This window comes from Stegodyphus dumicola, chromosome 3, assembly GCF_044657685.1.
Source record: "Stegodyphus dumicola isolate Sdum_Otavi_A_Nest chromosome 3, ASM4465768v1".
Taxonomy (NCBI): Eukaryota; Metazoa; Arthropoda; class Arachnida; order Araneae; family Eresidae; genus Stegodyphus; species Stegodyphus dumicola.
This window is the reverse complement of record NC_140770.1, coordinates 9,846,448-9,868,190: the sequence shown is the minus strand read 5'-3', so window position 1 is coordinate 9,868,190 and position 21,743 is coordinate 9,846,448. Positions and strand designations below refer to the sequence as shown.

Sequence of the window (21,743 nt, the reverse complement as noted above, 5' to 3'; positions counted from 1 at the left end):
GACTGATCATTCATCAAGACACCACCAGACCTCGTATGGTGAAGAAAACCAAGCAGATGTTTAACACTCAGATGGAAAATATTACCTCACTTCCATAATAATTTACACGAGCGATACTTCCAAAACCAAGATAAGCCAGAAGAGTTTTACTTTGGTTTATTACAGCATTTCTTCCCGATAAAAAAACTGTTCTGTAGCAACAACAAAGAAAACACTTGTGGATATTTTTAATTTGAAAAATTTCTAGATATTATAGCTAATTTACATCAATATCCTTCTCTTTAACATCTTATCTAGATTTGTTTCAATAAACAAATCAATATTCCCAATTAATAGTCATTGCATCATTTCTTAATATTTCAACAATGTACCTTTGAACATTTTTTTAAAATCAATTTCTTTTCAATGAATTTCCTTTTTAATTTAATAACATTTGTTATTTGAAGAACTACTTGTATTTAGAAAGTATAGAAGAAAATTTTATTTCATATGAAAATTTAAAGCAATTTATGACAGGTAATTAGGTATGGCATGGTGGACTGAGATATGGATTATGAATCTTTTGATAAATCATCAGTTTTCAATTTCTTTGATTGCTTCAATGCTTATGTCTAGTTGAGAGATAGTAAAATAAAAAGATATAAATATGTTAAGAGAAAGACTTCTGGGATTAAAATGAAAAAATTCAAATAATTTTGTTTCCAATGGTTTTCCAAAAGATAACATAAATTCATCACAAATTTCCTATAAAGCACATTCATTGTATGTTCAATTTAAAAGATCTTTCAAGGTATAAATTCAAAATAAAAATTACCCCTCTCAACTTTGTAAAAACAGCCAGATTTTTTGTGGAAAAGAAGTGTAAAGTGATTTTTCAAGAGAAAACTGATATACATTTAAATATTCTAAAGCAATTACATGGGGGGGGGACTCCTATGAAAAAATATATAAGACAATGAAATAATTGCAGTAGCATTTAAGTGTTTCAGAAACTGTCCTTTACAGCATTTATTATACTGTTTATTTTTCAGAATTAAAATATTCCAATGTCACCAAAATGGAAAAGTAATGTCACTTTAAATTAAGGCAGGAGAAAATGTCTAATTTTAATGTTACTTCTTAAATGTAATTTTAATGTATTATCATTATGTTTATAACATATAATATGACTATGTTAAGTAAAATGTAATAAAATCAAAATTCTGCATACAAACTGAACTTTAAATTGCCGAAATGTTAGTAACTCACTAAACTCAGTGCCACCTAACAAAAGACCTCATATCCCCAAAAGGGAAAAGTTGCTCCTGATGCAATATTTTAAGAATTCTATTTGCAAAAAAGAAATTATTTTAAAAAGAGCCTCTTACCTAAAACTTGAGTATCCACCATTTATATTGAGAAGTAGGATAGAATTCAAACATTAACCCATCAATACACATTTATGAATGCATCGCTAAAGATTCCTCTGAAATGTTAAATCGCACTCGAAATAATAGCATGAAAAAACAAACTTTAATGTCCAACAAAATAAGGACCTTTCATTTTTATCGAAATTAAGGATCAAAACGCATTTAAAAAAAAAACTTAAGGACCATACAAACCCTGAATTTCAATAAAAAATATATAGCCACAATGGTAATAGAAAGATCTAAAACAATCATGTTAAACTCAGTCAACACAAAACAGTTACATATAATATTTATTTAAAAGATGAAAACAAAAAAAATTATTCATTGTCTTCTTCATCTTCCTCGTCTTCATTATTAATCTGGAAATATCTCAGCTCATATGAATCTTTAGCATTTGCCACCACTCTTAACCAGTCTCTTAAATTATGCTTCTTCAAGTATTTTTTTGTAAGATATTTCAGATACCTACGGAGAGGGAAAAAAAAGTCTATACCAATATTATAATTTTTACAGGAATGCCATTCAAGGATAATTTCACTTGAATGTAAATGTCAGCAAGTTATCAACAAAGACTATACGAATCGGACATTACAAATATGTCTTACAGAATTCCACAAAATATTAGATTTAGTTTTTATGTCCATATGTTGCGCATGAACCAGCCATTACAGTTTTCAATCTTCCTTGCCCCATGTACCCCTCCCACATTCCCCTCACCTTGCTTTCTAAAATTAAAAAATAAATACACATTTATTTTTTACACATGCTTTTTAAATGTAATTTACAAATTAAGCAACAAAAAGTATAGAAAATACTGAGAAATACCAAAACATGCACAAAAGTAACCTTTTATGTTCATAAATTAAAACTACACACTGAAGAGACAAAATATCATTGTACCAAATGTCTACCCAGCCATCACACAAAGTTGTGATATTCCGACATGGTGGCAAAGAATATGTATTGTTAAGAATGAAAGCTTCGCAGCCGCAGGAGTGGCTCTCTCCGAACAAAAAAGGACACAACTGAGCATGCATGAAATATCTGTCACCAAAAAGTGCCAAAGCTCGAAGCTGATGTCGAAGTTCGACGGTCACGTTTATCAAGAGTTTAAAGCTGTGTGACTCCATTTTTTCCCCCTACATATTGACAGATATAAAATCAGACATCAAACTGCGATATGGATAATACAAGTTCAACTAGTAAAGTAGTAAAGCAAAAAAGCATGGAAATTCGAGTTTAAATTATCACGAAAAGTCAAAGAACGATTCATCTTAACCCTTGTTCCTCAATTTCCTGTACACGTGGCGGAGGTGGAAAATCCTTGGCCAGGTACATCACAAAGGGGGAAATTCTCACCAACAGGCTCCGTTGGCGAACTGTCCCTCTTTCTAGCGGGGTCGAAGACAAACTGGTTTACATATTGCATATCCATCACATCCCCAATGTGCTCTATCGCGTTAAAATCCAGAGTTAGAAGGCCAGGACTTATGCTCCTCGAATCACTACAACACAACCTGAGCCATGTGACACAGGGCGGAAGATTTCATTTCCAGTTGGGAAGACAGACACCATGTATGGATGCAAATGTTCTCCAGCTTTACCACAACTAAGGGTCCAGAGCCGCCTATGAAAATGTCCCCCACTGCATAATACTGCTGTATAGATTCTTTACCAGCTGCCAGTTAAATAACAATTCCCACTTAATCACTTGCCTTCCACGTCACCAGACGAGTTCACTGGAAAAAATGTCGGGATGGTCATAATATTTTGGTTCATCAGTGTATAACTTAACAGCCAAATAAAAGGCTGACTCAGGGTTCATAGCCACATTTTAGTTAAAAAATAAGCACCTGTTTAATTACATATATATATAACTGCATAACCTTAAAATAAAAATGAGATTTAACCATAATTCAAAATCCAAGAAATTCAGTATTTAACCTTCCAGCACGTGCACATCGTATTTTTTACATCCGTTATTTTAGTTTTTGGCGAAAGTGATGAGTGAATATTGATAACAAATTTCTTAAAAAATAAAATATTAATCTTATTATTGCAAAATACAAATGACATCACATTCATATATAAGTAAATTATTTTTAAGTTCTTATGTTAGTGAGATGGAAATGCAATGATGTATTTCATTATAGAAAATTTTAAATTTATTATTTAATAATTATATTTTAAAATCGAAGCTAATTTTAATATTCATCAGAGACAAGTATAGACAATAAAAAAGGAAAACACTTTGGTAGGGGTAAGCTTAGCATTACTTACTTCTACAAGGAAATTTACTTCTTACTGGTTACAAAAGCACACTTTAAACTAACTTTAATGTTTTTATTTCTAAGAAATAGAAGAAAGTATGGGATGGAAATTGCTATTGTTCTCGCATCCAAAGGTTTCCTCATCTTCCTTTTCTTCATCAGATAATTCTTAAAAGATCCGAGCAAAATCAGCTGGTTGCACTTTTTTTTTTGGGCCACATGAAAGCTGATATAACATTTACAGAGCCAAATGTATTCAAATTAAAATAATACATGGGAATTAATAACACAAAATTATAAAATATTTGAGAAAAAAAAACATTTTCTGAATTTTAAAACAAGACCACTTACGTGTCGTAACTTTTATGAAAAAGATGTTGCACAAAAGCCCAGTATATATATATATATATATGTATATATATATAAAGACGAAAGATTTCCTGTTGGCACATTCCACGATGTGAGGAAGGGCAGAAAGGAGCTATTGAAATGACATTCAGACGTCTCAGATTCGATATGTGAAAAATGCGCATTAAAAACTGAATTTGTCGCAAATTTTGTGCAATACGCATGTGCTGGAAGGTTAAAGAGAGAACCAGCATTACTCAACCATGGGAAACAATTACAATTATTTTTTAATTGCAAATAACAGTTCAATTTATAGAACTAGTTTAGAATGAGGAGGGGAAGAACCCTATGCAAAACTAGATTATATTACAAGATTTAATGATGAAATATCAGTTTAAAGAAAATAAATAATAATAAATTTTATTTATTATATTCATACAAAGTACTTTACAACATAAAAAAGAAACAAGTTTTATGTTCATTAATTAAATTTAAAGATTTATGCTTATTAATTAGTAATATTACTTTTATTTTTGATTTTTCTTTTCATTAATGTCTGAATCCAAATCTCTTAAGAGAGTTTTTCACAAATATTTTTTAACATTTCATTAGATTTATTTAAAAGATTAAAGTCTTTTCTAACTTCAGCCTTTTCAGCAAGTTCATCTGCTTTATTTTCAAGCACTTCTCTTTCTAAGAGAGTTTTTCTTTCTTTTAAGAGAAATCAATTCATCTGTTGATTCTGCTGCTTTTCTTTTTATCTTTTCAATAATTTCTTTCTTTTTTCCCCCTGCTCTTCTATAACTCAATATAACTGATACTGTGAATGTGCCACTCTTCTCTCTTTCGTAATTGTGTATTCCACCAGCATGTTTCACATAATCACAAACTATGCACTAGGCAATATACGAATCCCCCCATTTCCTGTTTCTATATTTTTATTGATACTAAATCCTCGTTCAACAGAAGCTTGCCCATGGGAATGAATAAGATCATTTTAAATGTTTCCCATACCTTGAAGTATTTTCCATTGTACTGTAAGGTATGGCTGGACAACAATTTCGATGAAATCGGAATATTCCAAAAGAATGTTATCGCATTCTTCTGCAATATTACCTTTTTGGGAAAAATGCATCGATACACTTCATTTTCTCGTATGCTTTTATGCTGTTTTGCGGCATATACTTCAGATTTAAAGAAACAGTATTTCTAATTAGTGAATAATTAACTGGACATTTCTCCATCAGCTTTTCAAGTAGTTATAAAATAAAAGTTTGTGAGTCACGTTTAAGAGAAAGGTAATCTTTATCCATGATTTCTTTTTTAGTGTATAGTTCTTGCAAACACATCAGCCATTATCAGCCACACTTACCCATTTTTAAAGTTTAGTTATACTTCAGCATTTACTGCAAATATATTATGAATATTCATACGATCGTAATAAACACGAATATGAACTGACGTGGAATTTGGTACATCTATAGACTGTGGGTGGGAGGAAAAGCATGTGAAATATACTGGAATTTTGTACCCCTTTCACAACTCTTTGACCAACAGAACGATGTACATCTGTCTCTACTCGCGCGAATCAAAGATTACGTTATTGCGAAGAAAGCTATTTCCGGAAGTATAACTCACAATCTGGCACTCCAGATAAGAAAGAAAAAGTTGTTTATTTAGTTGCGGCTTTGATGTGGGGGAAAAAACTTAAAAAAAAAAAAAAAAAAAAAAAAACTTTAGAGAAAAAGTAAGCACCTATAGGGTTTTTATAATTTATTTTCAAATATAAATACTTGTAAAGACTGCTATGAACCCGGTGACTACATTTCTCCCAAGTAGAGAATTCCATGGTGGTTGAGAAACCAGTCTTTAAAAATGCCATTCAAGGATATTTTCAGTTGCATGTAAATAAACATTGGGATTTATGGCCCAATTTTCTATCAACTAAGCCAGGTCTATACAATTCTATAAATTGAGATTTAGATTCTATAGAAATTTGCACAGTTTCTAAAAGTCCCATGTACAGAATCCACAAATAAAATTCTACTGATGATATTAGGTTCAATTTATAGAAAATTACATCATAATTCTAACAAGTTTCATTGTTTTAATTTTCTATAAAATATTCTATGGAAAATTTAGGGTAAGTATTCTAAAATAAAATTTTTTATTAAATATATAAAAAAAATTAAGTTTCCACTTTAAGCTAGATTTTGAAATGATCTATAATATGGAATAAAAACTTTTCAAAAGTGATGTTTTCCTAATAAAAATTTTTAATACTGTCAATTCTCAAAAATATTTAACTAAAAAATAAATATCTTTTAAATAATAGTTAGGTTTCGTTAAAACTGAGAAACCTTTGCTCGGGGGTACATATACAAAAATTAAAAGAATAAATTTCTAGGATTAACATTTTATAATAACACCATAAATTCAACCTTTTAATTTTATGATTTAAATTCATTGTATGAGATTTAATTTTATACAAGCAACACTGTACAAAATATCACACAAAATGCTATATTAATTAAGAAGCTAGAGGATAAAGCAAAAATTACCATTTAAAAGTGGTTTAACACACATGAATAAAAAGTGTTGGCATTGGTGACCTACTCTATTTGCTTTTAGTTACGAGTATGACAGTAAATCACGAGACAAATTTTGTTGACCCCGCTACGGTGAGAATACTCAGAGAGAATGTCTATGACAACATGTCTATATCTAAAACAACTGCACAGAACATGAGATTCAATTCAGAAAGGTGACCGGGCAACAACCACGATGCTGCCCGGTCATCTTCCTGAATTGCCATGGCAAACTGTCAACAACAAGGGGACAAATTTCAGGTCATAACGAGACACATTAGGGCTACATGGGCAGATGGGATCAGATCAGTTCACCCACTGAAATGAATCGTCTTTTTAGGTCAATCAAGAGCAGTTAGCAAGGAAATAGCAAACAGCGGCAAGAATCGAGCAAGTGGGATTGGAAGAATCGGCCCAATCAAACTGATTTCTTTAAACTTCAGTTTTGAGATTCCAGAAAACATTCCTTCAACAAAACTAACAATAAAATTTAAAATTCTAGAATAATTTTTAAAAAAAGTTGGGAAATGATAAAAATTAAACTCACTTTTAACATAGGAGAATAAACATTTTTATCTTTCCTAAAATGGAAATGATACAGTACTATTCGGTTTTGAGGGCCGTAAAAAAAATCGTCAAACTATTTGATGCCAATGCTGCCAAAAATAATCGCGGCAACCCTAATAATTGCAGCAAGAAAGGAAGTATAATAGTAAATAACTATCTAAGATAGATGTTTTAATTTAGATGAAAGGTTAATTTCATATAATACTTTTTTATTATTATAATTTATATGAAAAAGGCTAAACATGACTGAATGGAAGCATAAGAGTCAATAACTATTTCAGATCATTACAGTCAAAAGACGTTAATTCGGACACCCATAATCCGGACCTCAAAGCTACAAACTTTCTGCGCATGCGTCTCGTTGACGTAAGACCTTTACGGCTGCGAATATGCTTGTGCGCGTTCGCAAAATATGTTTACGAGTGCGCGTTTAACGTATAACGGACGGTATAAGCTAAGCTAAAATTATCGATTTCAGTTAATGTTGCAGATTGCGTTGTTCCTTAATCTTCGAATTGGATTCGGCTTATTATTTTTTGCAGACTGTTAGAGCAATTTTATAAAAGTAAGCTTGAACTTTAGATTATGTCAAATAGAATTTCTGATATATATTTATTAATGTGTAAAGGATCTACAAAGCGAAAGTATATTTCGAAGTTCATTAAACAAAAAGTGGAATTGTTGCAAAAAATGGATAAAGGCAATCCTTTGTTTATCTAAACTTTACCATTTGTTTAACGCCGCAGCACACAATGAATTGGAAGTTGATCTGTCAACACCATCCTTATCTTCAGGGCAGATGTTTTTATTTTATTTGGCTTAAAATTTCTTACTAAATGTAGTATTTCATCTCGATGTACTCCGTCTTTGATATGATTTAAATAAAATTTTTTGTCATTATAATTCGCTTTCGATAGCGAAGAAAGTGACAGAGGTTATAGAAAAAGAAAAAATTTCAATTGACAAATTAGTCGGTAAACACAGCAATTATAGGACTTGAACAGCAAAACTTTGTAACTGAACAGGAAATTATGTCTGTTTAGAGAATTAAAGAGAATGTATTACCACATAAAAAACGAAGCAACTTAAACAACTTACATTGAAAGAAATGTTTAATAAAGTAAACAAATAAATATTAAGCTTTTTTTTTTGTAAATTTCGATACCCTTTAGATCACAATTGTTCTTTATTTCATAAATTACGGTTTCATATTTTTAATTTTATAATTTCTGCATGCCATCTTACCAGATTTAAAATGATGATCTATAATACGGAATCGCCGAAGTCCCGACGAGTCCAGATTAACGACTTTTGACTGTATTATAATTTATATAAAAATTGCTAAACATAACTGAATGGATGCCTGCATCGCTATCTTGCTACCGACTTATCGCTAAAGCATGAAAACATTGGTTGTTGAAACGTAATTTTCTATAATGAATGATGCCTTTTCTTTGAAAACATTCAGAATCAGAATTCAGGAGTGCAGAATCACTCACTTACTATTTGCTTGCCGCTTTTTACAAGGGTAAAAACAATTAGATTTTTGTCAATTTTATTTTACCTTTTAAACGAAAATAGGTCGATGTGTACATAGGTAACGTCAAGGGGGTGAGCAGTGCCATTTTTGTGCAATTCTAGGATTTTTTTTAAAGTGAAAATAGGTTGATGTGCACATGGATACCAAGTACGTGCAATTCTTAAAAATGCGTCAAGCAGTGAGTGATTCTGCACTTTACCCAAAATTCTATTGCCGTCTTTTCATCATGGGCAATTCCCAAATTGTTAAATCCATAGGATATCAAAAAAGGATTTAAAATTAAACTAGCATTTCAATGACGTCTTAAGATATAAAGAACTATCTAAACTTACGCAATCTGAAACCAGCGTGCACGCTAGATTTGGCGCTTTTGTGCATACATTTTCGCTGCAATTTTCTTACGGCCCTCAAAACAGAAGAGTACCCATCACACTTTCCTGGTACACTTCTAACAAGAGATTTTTTTTTTTTTTTTATAAATTAAGTGTTTGCTTGCTCACTGTAGTCAACCGGTTAGCGAACTTCCCTCTTCCTGGCATACTTCTTAACAGTAGTTTTCTCTCGAATGTAAAAGAGCTACAATTCTTTATTGGAAAAGGGATAAATCACTCAGTTAAGTAAATCAGTTCTGGAATGGATTGTCCAACTCTAATCAGGACAATGTTTATGTGAATAATAATAATAAAAAAAATGTTGGGCATCAGTTTTGTTTCATACCTGATTACAATAGGAAAAATCTTTTGGTAATGTAGTGATAGTATGTACAGTAGAAAGTTCGAAATTTGAATGTCCAATATCCAGAATTATCTAATATCCACAGGATCACTTGAATTGTTTTTTAATGTCTTTAAAATATAGTGATGATAATCAAGATACGATAAGGATCATATCAGGGCACTCACCTGACAGTGTTGTGTAATTTAATATACAATCTGGCTAAGTATTAACACAAGTACATATACTTTTTTTATTTACTTACACACAGCTGTTTTCATGAGGTTTAATTAGGAAATGCATTCAGTTCCTTTGTTTTGATCGAGATTCACAGGCAACAGACCACATGTTGCAAGGATACCAAAGTCTTTGTGCTTTTCTATATCCCTAATATGCAATTACATGCGTGCCAAATGTATGATTGGCTGACATGTCAGAATTTTTTTACCAAAAAATATTTTAAATTTAGGTTACATAATAATAACAACACAAAGAGGAAAAAAATTCAAATTTATATTTTCTATCTAAAAGATTAGTACTCGCAAGACAATTTGTTAGTTTGTCTGGTTTATGATTCAAGCATAGTGACAGCTAAATATTAAAACTGGTTAGTATTCTGATAAAATTTGTAGACTTTGAGAGAAATTACTACAAATGTTAGATAGGTTGAGATGCTCATCTGCCAATTGGGTTCCCATTTTTATTAATTTTCAACTCGGAATTAAAGCTGTTAGAAAGGCATTTCTAAACATAGTGATTATTCGTAGTGCGAAAATTCGTAACTGATTGCATTTTTTAGGTGGGGGGACGAGGGCAAGTACAAATAAATGTTAATCAAATCTGTATCACTCTGCAAATTAATTAGCTTCACCCATACATTTTACAGTCCATTATCATGTTTGTTTTTAATGGTAATGAAAATAATATAAACTCACATTTCAAATAATAAAATCTCTGTAACAATGTATTTGAAAAGTATTCATGGAATACATAAAATTGCTTACAGAGAGATGAGTAGCCTAGCAGTTTGAGACTTTGATAACAAGCCTGAAAACTCAGCAGATTTCTACAGATTATTATTCTACAAAGGCAAATTTTACGGAAAAGCATTTCTACAGAGAACTGATTATCTGAAAGTTCTATAAGAATTTATAAGAGCTCTATTGGTGTCCAAAAAAAATTTTTTTATGACTTTTAATTAAGCAAGTTTCCACGGGTTACATACTGTTACAACAAAATGACAGTCTAATTAACAAAACATAACATGATCTTACCTTTTGGAAAATCTGCAATCAGCAGTCACAGTTATTTTAGACTTGCTCCTTTCAATGACAACAGCATTTCCCAAATTATTTATCTTTCCATTAACCTTAATGTGTTCGTGAAGGAATTTTTCCTAAAAATAAAAGTATTCTTATTTATACAAATTCAGAAAATGTCTTACAATTATCCATGATAATCAATGTAGTTAAAACAAAATTATCGCTAAAATTTTATTAACTGCATTTGAAGTGGAAAAAATTTCTCTTCTAAACAAATTAGGCCAGTTAACTTCATGAACAGCCACTTATTTATCAAAAAGTATCACAAAAAGATGTCTTTAATTAGAAAAATTGTTAGTTTCTGATTACCCATACCCCTTACATAGAAATCACAAACATGCCACTGACTTCAGAACACAGTCGCAAAATCGTTGGTAATTAATTTTTTCACCATAGTGCATAAAAGCTAAAACTTCACACAAAAGCAATCAATCAATAAAATTTAAAGAATGGAACTATGGTAATAAAACTCATCTGGTAAAAGTTTAGAACTGGGTGCCCCTTGTTTTTTGTTGCCAAGATCAGCGCCAGGAAGGCACAATTTCAAGATGGCCGCTACACAAAAACAAAATAAGAAGCCAAAGAATTGCACAAACTCTGTTCATGTACACATTGATCTATTTTCATTAAAAAAATAATGAAGCTAAAACAAAGTTAAAACTATTATCGTAACCAAAAGTGAGGTTTCATCGCTAAAATTTCTTTAAAATTGTCACTAATAAAAGGGGCACCCAGTGCCATTATTTACATTATTTAAGTGAAATGCCTTTATTTTATGTAAACAAAATAATAAAATACTAGATGAGTAAAAAACAAAGTCCATCAGCTTTGCAAGTAAAACCACAATCCTATTTATGTAATTCATGATAAAATAATAAATTGTACAACACTTCCCTCAGACTCCGAAATTGTCAACCAAGTAAATATATTCAAATTCACAAACAACGGATGCACCATAAACTCACTAAAATACACAAGTTACTATCGACATGGAATTCAACACACTAAACAATTTTCATTGTTACAACCACATGTTGTATCCGAAACCTTTCGAAAAGTGAACCGATATTTATAGTGAATCAGCGCAAATGCCAAAACAAAATTAATAGCCCTTTCGTTAAAAAAGAAACAATCGTATACAGTTTTACACTGTATTGGGAGAGGTTAGCACTCCCCTTGACAAGGACGGAATGGCCTCTTGGCCTAAGCATAGTTTTGCATCATTATTATTGTTTCCATATAGAGGCAGAATGGAATTGTTTTAATACTGTCAATAACCGAGGATTTATTTTTCATACCAATTTCTAGAACCCATTCCTTTTACAATTGCAGCCATTTTTGTCCTTGCACTAGAGTATTTCTTAGTGATTTTACTGGCGGAAACATTTTTAAAAAAATGCCACAGCATGATCTGATGCATTCAGTGGTAGGTTATACTCCAGTACAAAGGCAGAGAACTGGCATTTTGCATTAATAACTTCTTGGTCCTTTGTTTCTACAAAAAACAATTCCCCAATACAACTTACATTATCTTTACACACTATAATATAATTATGGGTGTCATTCTTCCAGTTTCATTTCCCCATGCTAAGAATGCTACATCATTAACAACTTACTTAAATAAAGTGATTACTTGCCTGTTGGGGATCCTTATGCAGTTTCCCCTTAGAACCCGACTGCACTGTAGTGTTAATAGCTAAAATTATTAAAGTTTAATTAAAAAAAAATTCCCATTTTTTAACACCTATTTTGACCCTTGCCTATTTACGTCAATTCTGAAAACAATATATGTAATTAATGTGTTTATTAAAGCAAATGCACTTAGTTGATGATCCTCACACATAAAGATAGGAAATAAAGTATGTATGAAAAGAATTTGTATTAAGAATTATACTCGAAATTCAGAATACTTACAAAATCTGAAGCATTCATAATTCCATCTTCTACTGGATGACTGCTATCAATTGAGAATTTTTTGGGTTGTAATTTCTTCTTTTTACCTTTCCCTTTAACACCAACTTTGGGTGGTTTCTTCTTGATAACCTGCAAAAATCAAAATATAATTGATAAATATAAAAAAATTAAATGTCATATTTACACAAAAATGAGACGGCATAGATGCCAATCCCAAAATCTTAAAATCTGAAAGGTTTTTCACATATCACCATTCCAAAGGTCTTTTACTGTATCCAAATGGTCTTTAATTTGCTGTATAATATATGCAGATTACTGAACTTTTTGTATTTTAGTTATGAAGTATAATCTATTAACATTTAATTGCATATCCAGATTATATTGTCTTTAGGATAATTTAATTTTTAAAATTTTTCTTACACTTTTATACCAAGAAAATCCAGAGTAATGAAAGAAACCTTTTTTTTTTAAAAAATCACAAGGTTTCTTTTAAATATGATGAAATTAAAATTAATATACACAGTATTTGTGTGAATAAACTGAACTAAACAAAAATACAAATTAAATTAAACATTCCTCTAATCTTCATATAAAAATTTACAAATGCTTGATGTGGATTAATATAACTCAGAACAAATGGAATTTAATACAACAGATTGGTAAACTATAATAAAAAATACAGTTCCGATGAAAAAGGTTTTAAATAAGGAAAAAATATTCTGAAAATCATTAGAGATGGGAGAATGAAATCTCGCAAATTTTAAGTTTCATTACTTCAATAAATTTCATTTATTGCTGGGAAACATTTTTTTTTAGCATCATCATCATAGGTGGCCAGACAGCCTATTATGAGCCAAATGCCTTCATTTGAAGATTCCCCAAGATGACTTTGAGATCTCTGACCTCCACTTTTCATTAACTAATCCAACTCTACTGAATCAGTCTATCGCAGCCACAGCTTTCAGTGGATTTAAAAAGGAATACTTTTTTTATGACCATCATTTTGCATTCAATCACGTGAACCACCCAAACTGTTAATATTTATATATTATAAGATATCTTGGAGTTCAAAATATTTCTTCCTCCATATATTCTTAAGATGCCATCTTCATATTTTTCCTGACTTCTAAGGTCCAATTTGCGCCATAAATTTTCATTTGTATTTATGTCAGGTGATTGGTGTCTTTAACTGGCATTATGCAATAACTACTCCTGGGTGAGGTTTGCTGTATCCTTAGGGTGGGGATACTCAGATAACCGGCACTTGGCGAACTTCCAGAAATCGCGTTCACCTACTTGAGCGATAGGCGCCAAACAGTGGGAGGACAGTTCAGGTTGCAAGTTTAAACCTTCACTAAGCTAGGGAGAAAGGGAAAAGGGAAGGGATATTTTCTTACGCCTTACTTCGGATGTCATGCGACTCTGCAGATGAATCTTCGTGTTGATCACATGACTTTGTCAGTAGACGTGGTGAATACGCTCATAAGCTGTTTGTTGTATTTTTAGATTACTATTAAAATTATTAATGACTTAAAAATTAAATAATCAATCAAATTAAAAATGTTAATAATTATCAAATTAAAATGATTATTTAATTATATTTCATTAATAATTAAGAAATTAAATATGATTAATTAATTATATTTCATTAATTATTATTATTATTATTATTTTAAGAACTTGATTCTTTTTCTAAAATGCATCATAAAAAGTAAACAATAAGATATAGCATTTTTATTATTATCTGCTTACATTTAGCAATAAATATGACAGCTTTAAAGGCTGATAAACCATGGCCAAAAAAGACAGTTTGCATAAAACAATGCAATGTAAATGCAGAAGTCAAACAGCTTTTTAAAAGCAGATAATTACTAAAAATAGCATTTGGTATTAACAACAGCTGTTCAAAAGTACAAGTAGCAACTGCACGGTGATACATGCACCACAACTATGACGGATTTCTTTTAAGAGACATATATTGATTCTCTTGAAAAATGTATCAGCACAATTGGTGTTAATTCAAGAGTACTTGATGTGGGCATCTTTTAAAGTCTATGCCTTGGTTCTTCAGTGTTGTGATTTATATATTGCAGTTGACCATTTTTAATTTTAACAATTCTTGTAAATAACCATCAATAAGAAAATCTTTCATCCTCCATACTATTGTGTTCCTGTGATGACATTTGACAATGTATACTGAAAATTATTAAGTTTGCCATGTTCTGTCATCCCTTAAACTTGTGATATAAATTCTGTTACGCCCTGTATATATATATAGAAAGAGCTTTGCAAAAAAAGTAATAAGTGCATGTTTTTTAATTGCATTTCAGGGTATGGAAATTAAAAATCCTGCAGCCCTTTCATAAATAAATACAGCAGAATTACAGGTTCGAAAATGTAATTTATTTCCTAAGTATTTTTGGTAAGTTCTAAATGTAAATATATACAAAAGAAGGCATTTACACATTTTTAGAACAATTTGGGGGCCATTTAATTATGTTTAAAATGTAAAGAGTATTTTTTTATATGTTCAATATGATAGCTTTTTTTCCGGCAAGCCTTACCAGAAAACGCCCATGATTTCTCCGAAAGAAGGGCTTTTCATAATATTTCCATGGGTATTGATTTTTATTCCTCGTCCATAACTTTCCAGATTCCATCTGTTGTGATGGCTTTGCACTTAGGAAGCTTAGCTCTTTATGAGATTAAAGGCACAACAGTCCACCTGTGATTTTTTTTAAAATTCTGATCAAAATTATTCTAAAAATATGTAAACACCCTATTTGTATATTATTTCTTTATTATGTATCTTATTTTTCTTGTAACAGTGATTTCATTTTTATAATATCTTGACTGTTATACTTAAAAAAACATTTTTTGCCTCCCTTGGTTTCTGAATTTTTCAGGTTCGAAGGATTATGGCTCTTGGCGACACCTCGGTAAAAAAAAAAACGCATCACGATTCCTACCTCCTGATGTAGGTTTGCACTTGATGTACAGACATAATTACTTTCAAAATTTTTAAATATTTAACGTATCATATTGCTTAATTTGTTATGCATGTCATGCTTCGCAATAACCAATTTCTTCATGATTATAATTCAACTTTCATTTCCTTAAAACTGAAATTAATACTTAAAAGTAACAATTGAAATATTTAGCATGCTTCTTTGAGTATTTTACAGTTTCTGTTTTTTTAAAGCAAGTGCAAACCTACTTCTAAGGTGATGTGGAAATGGAATCTATTTATCCCCACCTTTTTAATTATGGAATATTTTAAACAGATGCTGAAGCCAGTCAGTTTTTAAGAACGTTAAGTAGGACTCTGAGTGTGTGACCTGATATGAGGAGGATAGTCAAGCTACTAGATTTGTGTTGCATGCAGTGTGAACATTTCATAAGTGTACAACAAAGTGATTTGGATTAATTATTTCAAAACACGAACCTCAGATGTTAATATTTCAAGAAACTGTTTTTTAGAAGAACTGCAAATATCAACAAGAATATAATAAAAGGATATATACAACACGTTATGCACAACTGCAATGGGGTAAGTTAAAATTCTTGTACCTATTTTTGCATTCATTCATTCATATATTTTATTATAAATTTGTTGGTAATATAATATGAATGGATAATTTTATATAAGATATTTATTCTATATAAAATGCTAACATAAGTTTATTTTAATATAGAGAGTAAAAGTAAATCTATAATGAACGGTTTAGTTCATCAAAATAAAATGTCATCCGAGTTATCTGAGTATCTCCAAATAATATACTCACGTATATTTTATCTTTTAAAATGTTTAACGTTACTTACGTGATAAATATTCCATTTGCATAATCTTTACTGCATTTATATGAAGAACATGTTTTCAAACATATTTAACTATTATTATAGATAAGTGTAGAAATTAATGGTCAGAATTAAAAAAGAAAAGTATTAAGTTGGTAAGGTAATAATGTTGGAGTTATATATATCTTCATCTAAAATACTAAGGTGAAAACATGTATGTAGATTAACTTTAACATATCAACAACTAAATTAATTTTATGTACATTGTTTACCTTTTTAACGTAAACGCATTATTGTATTTAGCCTCAGGCGATTTTCGCCTAGCACCGGTTTCTCCCCTATGTCCGGCTCAGGAGGGAAATTTTGGAAAGCGTCTTTTGACGTCAAAAAAATCCTTCCGAGGATTTGGCGATTTTCGCCGATTCAAGATGGTGGAAAAAATTGCGCCAAGTGCCGGTTATCTGAGTCTTCCCCTTAGGGTCATTGTTCTGTTGAAACACGAATGACGTTTTTAAGCCAAGTTTTTGGGCACTTGAATTTCAAGTTGTAGCACAATATATCAATGTACATACATGCTGTCATAATACCATCAACGAAGCACAGGTTACCAAATCTTTAGGATGAACAACGCAATCTGTTAACTGAAATAGATAATTTTAGCTTATACCGTCTGTTATACATTAAACGCGCATGCGTAAACGTATTATGTGCTTGCGCACATGCATATGGGCTGCTGTAAAGGTCTTACGTGCATGCGTAAACGCCTATGTGCATGGGCAGAAAGTTTGTAGCTTTGAGGTCCGGATTAACGACTTTTGACTGTACTGGTATTCCAGTTCAGTGTTTGGCCTTTTCCACACATATTGTTGTCTATCACTTCTGAAAATGTTAAACTTTGATTCATCGGAAAAAATAACTGTGTTCGAAAGCTCGTACGAGAAATTAACATGACATTTTGCAAAGTCTAATCTTTTTCTCCTGTTTATTTCTGAAATGAAAGGTTTCTTTTTAGCTTTCCTTCTATAATAACATTATTCATGTAAAACATACATTATTGTCTCTACAGTAAAAAGTTTTATGCGAAGTTAACATCTTTGCCTAACTGGGGTGCACTTATAGGTTTTTTTAAACCTCTTTGATAATGCCATGTTTTCCCTTGCAGAAAATATTCGAGGTCATCCACTTGTAATCTTATTTTCCATTGATCCTGTCTTGAAACTTCTGACAGTTTTTAACATTAACATCCAACTCCTCTAAAGCCATTTTATCACAATATTAGCAAAACAATGTTTTAAAAGCGCACTGCAGACATTATACTAGCAGGATTTCTTATATCAGTATAAACACGTGCCCTCAACAAAACAAAATTTCCAGAGCAGTTAGAACTTTGCCAATACTTTTTTCGACATGCAAATTTATGTTTGTGTTTCAATTTTGGAAAAAAAAAAAAAAAAATTTCGCTAGATTTGTGGGGTTTTCATCCGCAGAGAACCCGTTGTATTTTTACTCGCCAAGCTTGCATTTCATCGACGATGATCCGAGCCGTAAACAGATTCTTTGCCGTAGACGTGATATTTTGTTAACATGATTTTTAGTGCATGTAAATTCAAGTTAGCAGACAAAACAATATATTAAGCATGTGGTAGTAGAAATTCACAGATAATAAGCATGTAGATGTAAAACTAACCGGTTAAACGTTATATATTCATTTAAAAATATAAATTAGTATTAATGTACTGAAATTAACCGGTTAAACGCGATAAACGAAAAAAAGGAAGCACTTCCGCAGAGAACCCGGTAAATGTAAACATCGCCAACTTTGGCGATAATAGTTCAAACCTGGTAACCCCGCGGATTTATCCTATTCGCTTGTTCGAAGTTTGCAACCATTCCTCTTGCGTTCACTTTGTTGAATTATCACTGTCGTTGTTCGCATTTGCAGATTTATATTATTCTTCTCTTATTTATTATTATTTTTTCTGAATTTTTTTAACAACGAATAGATAGAAATATTTTGGTAGATAAATGCCAGTTCTCGGTTCCGGATGAAAGGAAAATACGGCGGGAGAGGTGAATGCTAATTTGTAACACGGTTGTTGACGTTGTATTCTTAATTATTAACAGGCGTAAGCATGCAGAACTATGAGGTTTTTAACCCGTAAAATAATTTGTTTTCGTAGGCCGCAAAAATATGCATGTGCATTTTAAGTAATGCTTTTATTTTTATTATTGGTTATTGTCATCTAAAATTATGAGAATAAATCAATTTTTATGACATAAAATTTTAACAAGATAATATCTTGTTAATGCTTTTCTAACAATAGCCTTTCAGAGGATTGCAGGTGTGACATAAATAGATCATTAAATTGAAATAAATATGATTGATTATCTAAGATGACAGAATAGTTTGATGCATCACCATGGTCATCAAAATTAGCAAACCACTGCTGATGTAAGGATTATATTGTTTCCCGTGTTAACTGGAATTTAAGACATATTTCGGTTTAATCCTAGTATCCGGTGCACACCGGATTTGGCTACTTTTGGATGAGCAATAAAAACGGGACATATACAATTAGTAAACGGGTCATTCAAAGAATATATATAGTTATACATAGTATATACTTATAAACATAGACATTGTTTGGGTATGTATATAGTGTATAGTACATAGATGTTGTTTGGGTCATTTTTAGTGTTGGCGATAATTTTCAAAATCGTGCCAAGGCTGCACCGTATACTAGGATTTTACCCATATTTCTATCTATTCATTGTTAAAAAATTCAGAAAAAATAATAATAAATAAGAGAAGAATAATATAAATCTGCAAATGCGAACAACAACAGTGATAATTCAACAAAATGAACGCAAGAGGAATGGTTGCAAACTTTGAACAAGCAAATAGGATAAATTAAGGTATGAATCGAGTAGAATTTACGTGTATATACACATTATAACTAACACCTAATTTTGCATACAAAGCTTTAATTACTCCTAAGGAAACTGAGTATTTTCTGATTATCTGCTGCATGTCAAAGCAAATAAAATTAATGGCTATTTTACTTGTTTTGAGCATGCATCCCAAATGATATACTTAATGAAATTTGGCATCAAAACCAATGACATCTCAACTTTTGAATGAAAAGCTTTTCTACTTGCTTACAGGATCAACATTCAAAAGTACCAAATGGAACAATTAAATTGCGACAAAATGCTTACTGCTAACTATTAATTTATTACAAAATTACACACTGTCTAACACCCTGGTTTAAAATATACCCTATGTTTTCTATTTCGGTACGTTACATGAACTAATTTTCATTACAACTTCATATCACTTTTCCTCCAACTGTAATAATTTACGATAGAATAATACATCGAACTGTGTTTAAATCCTCATTGTTAAGACTTTTTATTTCCCCAAAAATGGCGGATCTGCTACTATGCACGTGTCCAAGATCTCAATACCGAAAAGACATTATCTTCCAAAATCGAGTTAAAATTTTTCCTGAATTGATAAAAATACGTCTGATTTTACAAACTTAAAACACTATGAATAAGCAATAAAATATTACTTACAACAGCCATTGCAGACCGAAATTTCGAACACACTACTCGCTCTTACACCAAATGATAAACAGTTGCCAATCTCTTTGATAAAAACACTTAGCGGTTACACATTGCTAAGGAATTTTTTTACATTAGAATTTAAAGTTCACGATGGTTTAAATTACAATAGTTAAAGACTTAATGCGGAAAAATTGGTAAACATTAAATCTTTATTCTTTTTAAAATTTAGGTAAGCCAATCTATAATCACTTAACAATGTAAGCGACTTAAAAGACCAAATGCGTTTCAAAACAATTAAAAAAATTTTTTTTGATAGAATAGGCATGACTGATATAGTTTAAATTATATTTAACTTAGAATATATCCAATCTGTAATTTTTATGAGTATTTTATGAAAAATAGTGTAGTTTTGCACATAATAGATAAAGGAAATGTAAACGACAACCATCTTAGCCAAATTTGGCGTCGTTTGAATTAAGGAGGTTAGAATCTTGGTTTGAATCAATTGGTTATCTGTCACGTTTATTGTGATTATAATTATTATTTGCGCGTGAGTTGGTTTGCGGAAACTGTATTGTAAATAGGAATTTTTGTATCCATTTTGTGAATGTATTTGATTATGTTTTTTATTTTTCATTGGATATAAAACCATTGCAACTGAAAATCATATTGATATGATTTCCTGTTCCATTCTATTTTGCTTTATGAAATATTTGCTTTATATTTTTTAAATTTTCTATCCATTTGATTTATACATTTGTTTTCATCATATCTGTAGGTAATTTATTCAGTTAAAGTTCGTTGAATTAATTGAATTTTTCCTTTTCGTGGTGAGCTGTTATTTCATTCAAATATAGCTGTATTGGATTGACTCTTTTTTCCGTTATTTGTATCTCGTTTCGAATTTTTATTTACTTCGTTTTATGAAAGACCTTATCATAATTTTTAATCATTTTATCTCTCTGTAATTGTTCATTGATGTAATAGGTTAACCTAACGTGTGAAAATTTATACTGAATATTTTATCTTCTTCCAATCATTTATATGGATTTCAGCAACATCTAGTACCCATCTAAATTTTGCACTACTTTCTTCACTGTCTTATCTTGCTTATGAGAAATTTAAATGAGTTATTTTTGTGCCTGTTTTATGATCTGTCATCTCTTCTATAGCATTTGATTTGGAGTTTTATTGATGGAAAAACCAGCTTTCTTTCCATTGTTTTAAACAGCCAGCTGGGATGTCCTGTAGAGCAGGATTAAAATTCTTTTCTGTTCCTAGGGCAGACTTGCTAGTTACAGTGATTTCACATCATTTGATATGCTCATCAATGAAATAAGCCGTGTAGAGAAATATACAATTGTATGTTATATAAATTCATCTGGGTAAAATCTTAGTATACAGTGCAGGCTTGGCGTGATTTTGAAAATTATCGCCAACACCAAAAATGACCCAAAGAACATCTATGTATATACTATACATTATATACTATCACTATATATATCACTATATAACTATATATATTCTTTGAATGACCCGTTTTTACTGCTCATCATAAAGTGGCCAAAAGTAGGCAAATCTCGTGTGCACCGGATACTAGGATTAAACCTTCATCTGTTTAGATAAAACATAAATATTCTTATTCCATAATTCTAGCTATAGTTGAAGTAGCATGTTAATAAGAACTGAAGGCTAAAAAAAAA

The 21,743-nt window shown here is 30.9% G+C and overlaps 1 protein-coding gene and 1 pseudogene across 1 annotated transcript; one reads left to right on the top strand and one right to left on the bottom strand.

Moving 5' to 3' along the window:
• Nucleotides 1-1,681: 1,681 nt before the first annotated feature.
• On the bottom strand, nucleotides 1,682-20,200 carry LOC118187240 (large ribosomal subunit protein eL22-like). Its single transcript, XM_035357419.1, has 4 exons — nucleotides 20,050-20,200; nucleotides 12,673-12,801; nucleotides 10,711-10,832; nucleotides 1,682-1,874 (listed from the first exon to the last, which is right to left on the bottom strand). The coding sequence occupies exons 1-4, from the start codon at nucleotides 20,056-20,058 to the stop codon at nucleotides 1,727-1,729; spliced, it is 408 nt and encodes a 135-aa protein (XP_035213310.1). The 5' UTR covers nucleotides 20,059-20,200; the 3' UTR covers nucleotides 1,682-1,726.
• LOC118187246 (U6atac minor spliceosomal RNA) lies at nucleotides 11,910-12,021 on the top strand (annotated as a pseudogene).
• Nucleotides 20,201-21,743: the final 1,543 nt, after the last annotated feature.

Coding starts and splice junctions, on each gene's coding strand:
- LOC118187240 (XM_035357419.1), bottom strand. Junction 10,833..12,672: donor TTATGAATGCTTCAGATTTT/GTAAGTATTCTG, acceptor TTTTATTTTTAG/GAAAAATTCCTTCACGAACA. Junction 1,875..10,710: donor GATTGCAGATTTTCCAAAAG/GTAAGATCATGT, acceptor CCCTCTCCGTAG/GTATCTGAAATATCTTACAA.